A 6,526-nucleotide genomic window follows, 5' to 3' on the forward strand; every position below is an offset into this window, starting at 1 on the left:
TGTATGTATGTATGTATGTACAAACACACAAAACACACTTTGTAAAACAGTGCCCAAGAACAACCTTCTAGTCTTGTGTAACAACCAGGTTGGACAACAGCTGGTGCAAATCAGCACGTCACTCCCCAAAACTCGACAGCATGTCAGGCAAACCAGCAGGACATTAGTAACATACAGCAGTCAGAGGGCCAGTCTGTCTTAACCACACAAGCTCTAGATTTAAATACATGGCGCACTTGAGCAGTTAAACAGAATGCACCTTTTAATCGCCTACCTTCTATATGTTGTTGGTGTTTGCATTGCCAAAGGATATTTGTTCACTTTTTAGACTACCACTTCTGTTGCATTTAGTCATAAATATTTCATTCTTACATTTAGTTCTTGCGCATTGTCAATTCTTCCTTCCCCAGTAGCTAGGAAATATCCACAGGTGTCAAACATAAATGACTCAACATTCAGTGTGATACCATATGTTATGGTTCTGATGCTTAAAGTTCAATTTCCAGTTAGGGTTAGTGATAAAAAGTGATAAAAACACAGGCTTGCCCTCAGCTTAACAACTGCAGCTCTGTGTATCGAAGCAGCGTTCTAAAAAATACACATGGTAAATTATAAAATACACTGTGTATTTAAAGGAGAACCTTGTGGTGTAATAATATAGATTAGTCCCTGAAATGAAATGTTGCTGGGAAATAGCCGTAGGACAATCAAATGACTCTGACCGTGCAGATACTGTATAAAGGAGAGGGTTTAAGATTGAGATAGGAGGCAAGGGAGATAACATAATCTACTGAATAGAAAGGCACTGGATTAACCTGAATGGTGTGTGTGTGTGTGTGTGTGTGTGGTGTGTGTGTGTGAGAGGAGATGAGAGAGAAAGAGAGGGAGAGATGAGCGAGCAAGTGTTTCCCATTATAATCACCAGTGGTCCATTGGGGCTTGAGGGATTCTTGTTTCTGGTAAATGCACTGTTGCTTGCAGAAAAAGCTTCATTATGTGTGTGGATGCAGGTGCACATGTGCCACCAGCATGCAAGGTTCTTTATGTGCATGCAACATGAAGCAATCCATAGTACATGCAAATAGTATTCAAAATTTAAAATTTGGCTGCTAAAATAAATAAATATTTATTTGTGTAAATATTTCACATATGATGAATAATTAATCCAAAGAGATCTCTTTTCATATATAATGCATCACCCCCAAACTTTCCAAGTGCCTTTGGCTTTACTGTAATTGGGAACATTTCCTGCATCAGACATCCCGCATTATTAGTGTCGGATCGCATGCAAGCATATGCACAAACTCAAGGGTGGTAACCATAAACCATAGAAAGGATGGTAATACACGCGTAGTATTGATTGACACCTGAGGGTGATGATGGCAAGATGACAGCCGTGTCAAAGAGAATGAAATTTGTCATCTCCTGTGGGACAAAAGCTTTGTCACTGCTGTGTAGATGCAGGGAGACAGTCTCTGCACAGCCAAACAGCATTCGCTACAATATAAACTGTCATCCAGAACATCCATTCTGATACTATACAAACATGCGGTGTAAACAGATATATCACGCATTTAGATGATGGGGTAAACGTACTGAGAAGTGGGTTATTTCTTCGGGCAATCATTTTCTCTCTACCTGTCTTTTTGTTAAACTTCCGTTCTAACAGAGAGATTCAGATATCTGTCATAAATAAAGAAGTTCTCCTTTCTGTTTATTTTCTTCACTGTATCCGTACTGGCTGTGTACCTCGCCGCTCAGGTGCTTGACCTAATTGTAGCCGCAGAGGTAGAAATTATTAGGACGTGACTCCAACCCATTATCCTGTCACCGCTTCACCAGAGATGAGTTGACTTGCCTTCTAGCAAGATGTCTCACATTGAGACCTTGTATTACCTTTTGTCCTAATGTTCCAGCACATCACTACTCTCTGATACAGCATGTTACATGTCTATCGCTGCAGGCGCAGATAGCAAGATTTCACACGAGCCATTAATGCTTCACGACATTCAGATGGAAAAGCATGACATTTTCTTGTCAGATATACTGCTGTGAGGTCTAGATGTCACGGGTAAAGTGTTAATGGGGTAGTCATTGTGTTATCCTTGACCAAAAATACTACTCTGTCCGGGTGGCAAGGGCAGCAGAGGTGCGAATGTGTTTGTCCACGTGACTGATTTAGTAGTCAGTATATTGCAATTTTTACAAGCCTTCAGATTCAGACATATAAGCATGAACACACACAAACACACACACACACACACACACACACACACACACACACACAACACACCTGGCATCTTATTTTACCCAGGTAGATGTTAGAGTAGTTGTTCTGGCAGTGTTTTGCAGAAGATGACAGCGAGTTGCTTCTGCTGACCCCTGTTTTCTATGACAGGAAATTACTCGAGCATCTCAGTCTGACACACACACACACACACACAGACACACACACATCCATTCCTCAGTCTCTTGCTACCTTTCGTTGTCTTTAAGCTTGCTCTGCCACTCCTCTCTTATCCATGCCCTCACAAAATGAATTCACCTGATTCTCACATTCCTTTATCTCTCTACATGCCTGTGTTTAGACAGCAATGTGAGAAACAGCTCAAAATCTCCCACAAGGAAATGCAGCACACTATAACTACAGAGTGGAAGCACGCATGGCAACAGATTTCTTCAATGTGTGTCACACACCGCACACCCGTTGAGCCAGTTTTTCCTACGCTTCATGAGTATTTGCGTGTGTCTGCAGTCGTTCTTCGCCTCATCACTTTATCTTTTCTTTGTCCGCTTTGCCTTTAATCTGCCGGGTTTTTTTTTACCCCCACTTCTCTCTCCCATCTCTTCTTTCGCTCCCCTCTCTCTTGTTCTCCTCACATTCTCACCCTCCTCGTGCAAATCCTCTTTTTAATGCCACAGCTTAGGTATTCATGTATGCAAATCAGCCTTAAAGCACAAAGTCAAGAGACTACCCCTACAGACACCACGACACTGCGAGCACATGGGCATGCTTGCATCATCTTAACACTATGTGTGTATGTGTGCGTGCTGCAGCATGATAAACGCATTCATCGAGTGTGTGGTAGATGTACTGGTAACAGTAAACCACTTTGTTTGTGGCCAGTTTAAGACCGTTTATGAGCACTTAACCTGTCACCCGCCCACAAAAGCCGCACTGCAGCAGCTTCTCTTTCTCTCTTTAGCTGTCCTTCTATCCAATTTAATGCCCCCCCCCCCCTTTTCCTGTCTCTTGCTTATTTTTCTTTCTCTTGCCCCCTGCTGTATCTGCATTTCCTCCATTTTCCATTCCATCTCTATCCTTTCCTTTGCTTTCTCCAGTGACCTCCTTTGTTCTCTCTCTTCATCTCTCTCTCTCGATTATATCTTATAGTATAGGGTAGGGCAATTAAACCCACCCCCTGCGCCCCCCGTTTTTCCTTTTTGGCCTGGAGAAGGTTACAGGATCGTCCAAAGAGGTGTGCATCCTTATGGAGTCACTCTGAATTGCTGTGATAGGAAGACCGGGAAGGGTTGGTGTAAGGAGGTGAAGAGCCATTGCGTCATTGGGGGTGTTTGGAAGCAGAAGGTGGGCCTGAGCCCGGCTTGTCCCAGTCAGTTGACGCATTGGAGCACGTGCGTCGGCCATGGTGGAGAAAATGACGTTGTGCAAGGCGGTTATCTGGCCTGTAGGCGGAGGGGAGAGCTAGAACAGGCCGCAGCTCTCGCTTGCCACGGGTTGGATCCGAGGGAGGTGAGTGAATGTCTGTGCGAGTGCGTGCGTGTGTGTGTATGTGAGTCTGCGTCTGTGCGCATGTAGATGCTGCACGGGCTGCAACCGGAGCTGCCGCTGCCGCTTGTGGTGAATAATGCAGACAGGGGAACGGAGTTTGGATAGCATGCAGGGAGCCAGATTAATAATGAATCCTGCTGGGTTACGAGCTCTGCATTAGTTAGTTTAGCTGGGACCTGTAGCTGCCTACCTCTCTGCCTGCCTGCCTGCCTGCCTGCCTTTTTACCTGACAGGCGGACTGTCTGACTTACTCTCAGAAAATGTCTCACTACCATTTCATCAAATGCTGTAAGTAGCCATACACCATCTCCTTATCTGTGCATGCATGCGTGTGTGCAAGTGTGCTTATGTATGCCCCCAGCCATGGGTGTGTGCCTGTTGTATTAGCACTTACTATATATGCAAGGTGTCATGTGCTGCATGCGTTGACATGTTTAAGGGTTCTGGTCACCAGCTGCCGAACACAGCAGCGCAATATAAACTTCGAATGGGTATTTGTGTCCCTGCTTGTGTGTGCGTGCAGTAAGTGGGTGTGTGAGCTTGCTGCAGAGAGCTGCTGCAGATGTGTGAAGTTGACCGGTGAATGCGGCAGGTAGCGGCAGAGGGATAGAAAGACGAAATGTAGCCTCAAAGATGCAGATCCCACGAGTGTCTGGCATATTCATAACACAGTAACAGACTGACAGGGAGAGAAAGTCATTTCAGAGAGAGAAGGACAGATGGAGAGAAACTGAGGGTGATTTAGAGGAGCGTTGGGAGACAGGGAGAGAATGGCAGGATTGGGAAATGGAAAGGAGGTGAGGATGGGATGAGTGACATATGAAGAATGCAGCCAAGTGGTGCAAAGAATGATGAGCAGACACAGGGAGGAATGAGGGAGGGTGATGCTGATACTTGAGAGGTAATGGCAAGGACAGAAAGAAATGGGAGGAAGGAAAAAGGAGAAATAAGTTGAATCTATGATACTGTAGAGGTGATTATGGCTGCAAAATCTTTCCTCGACTCTGTCTCACCTGCAAATCTCTCCCTACATACATGTATCTCTATCCTGTAAATTTATGCTGTCTGCAGTTTGCAGCCTGTGTGTGTGTGTGTGTGTGTGTGTGTGTGTGTGCTATTTTCTAATTTACAAGCTCCTGCAGTGCTGTCAGTGTTATTAGCTGGAGCCTGCATGAAGTAATTGTCATCAGTCTATTTCTATTATATACTGGAATAAGTCCTGGAGATGCATAGCAAGGAGATATTAGTAACCCGCTACCTCTTTACTTTTTGTTTTCTTTACATCACTGTCATCTCTTCCTGTCTCCCCACTAACTCCATCTCTCTCAGATTATTTCAGCCCTGTTTCCCATTAGACTCAGTCCTGTCCTTTAACCAACCAATCTGTAGCAAACGCCAGTTTTATTTTAGTAGGAATGAGCAGACATTATGTCATAGTTTTTCCATCAAACTATTGAGTCAATTGTGTGCAGTTGTCTGAAAATTACTGGGAAAATTAGGCAGTGATGTTTGTTCCTTAGCTGATGGAGCTGAGTTGATCTGAATTTATATACTGTTTTCATGTGAAAAATGGAAATTCAAGCATTTATTGATTGAGGGCAAATTCGTATTGATCTCTTCTGTCAGTGCTGGTCATATTTGACGTTTTCATCTAACAACGGAATGATCCTGGGAATGTTCTGATACAACAACCAATGATTTTATATTAACAACACATTCAGCCACATTACATATAGCAACATACTGCAGGTTACGACAAGTCATGAGGGACATATTTTATAGTCACAACATTTAGAGCCGCATGTAGACTGCGGTGCAGTTGAAGTGAACCTTTTAGCTTACTAAGCATACATCATCATTTATTTAGAGGTGCATTTGTATCACTTTATGTAAATGTTTTTACCGACTAAATGTTATTTTACTTTGGGGTGAATCAAATCTATATCAATCAACTACATACTGTATTGTACTGTACTGTATTTTATGACTTAATGTGTGTGTATGTTATGTGGCGTCTGTCCTGTGCTGGGTGTTCATGGGTTGATGTGACTGTAGCCTTGAATTCATAATAGATGATATACGAGGTTGACAGAGAGTGTGGAGGATATGAGTGGCCCAACTAAGGAAGAGATGACAAGTCAAGGCGGAGATGCAGACAGAGTTCACCATATCCACATTTTGTATAGTACTGACAGAGCTAGTGTGCTTTATGATCTCTGCTACTTACTGCTCATACTACCACCTAAGTATTAAAGAGAAGAAGAGAGAAAAAAGAAGAAAATCTCAGTCTCAGTGATTTTTCTAGGTGTGGCAAATCTGGCTCCCATCCTCATACTCTCACAGTTTACCACAAACCTTCAATCAAGACACATATCTGTCTACAGCTGAAATAATTAGCTGATTAATCTGCTATTACTATTTTGGCATTTTGTGAGCAAAAATGCAAATATGGCCATATTTTGGTGTATAGTGTTCGTCAGACAGAGCAAGGATTATGAAGATATGATGATGATTTATGACATTTTGATGAGGATTTTCATTATTTTCGGACATTTTTGAGACTCGATTAAATCAAGCAAACCGTTTTCTTAATTGATAATGAAAATAGTTGGATTAGTCACAGTCCCAGTTCTTTACCTTTTATCCACTTCCACACACCTGCTGACCGTTGTGCTCACAACATATTCACCTCTGGCCTAGACTAGTTGTCTGGGGGGGGTGTGTGTGTGTGTG

The 6,526-nt window shown here is 43.0% G+C and overlaps 1 protein-coding gene across 3 annotated transcripts in view; it reads left to right on the top strand.

Moving 5' to 3' along the window:
- The window catches only part of myo16 (myosin XVI), an 88,155-nt gene that overhangs the window by 8,177 nt on the left and 73,452 nt on the right, over positions 1 to 6,526 (top strand). For 2 of the 3 annotated variants that reach the window (XR_004797297.1, XM_035676551.1), the window contains exon 1: positions 4,054 to 4,081. The exons of the other annotated variant lie outside the window; for it this stretch is intronic. Coding sequence is in view for 1 of the 2 variants with exons in the window: in XM_035676551.1 (XP_035532444.1) it covers positions 4,054 to 4,081 (28 nt within the window). In the remaining variant the exon portion in view is untranslated. Of the gene's footprint in view, positions 1 to 4,053; positions 4,082 to 6,526 lie in introns of those variants that run through there. 3 annotated transcript variants of the gene reach the window in all.

This window comes from Morone saxatilis, unplaced genomic scaffold (genome assembly GCF_004916995.1).
Source record: "Morone saxatilis isolate NCDOM2014 unplaced genomic scaffold, NCSU_SB_2.0 Contig5, whole genome shotgun sequence".
Taxonomy (NCBI): Eukaryota; Metazoa; Chordata; class Actinopteri; family Moronidae; genus Morone; species Morone saxatilis.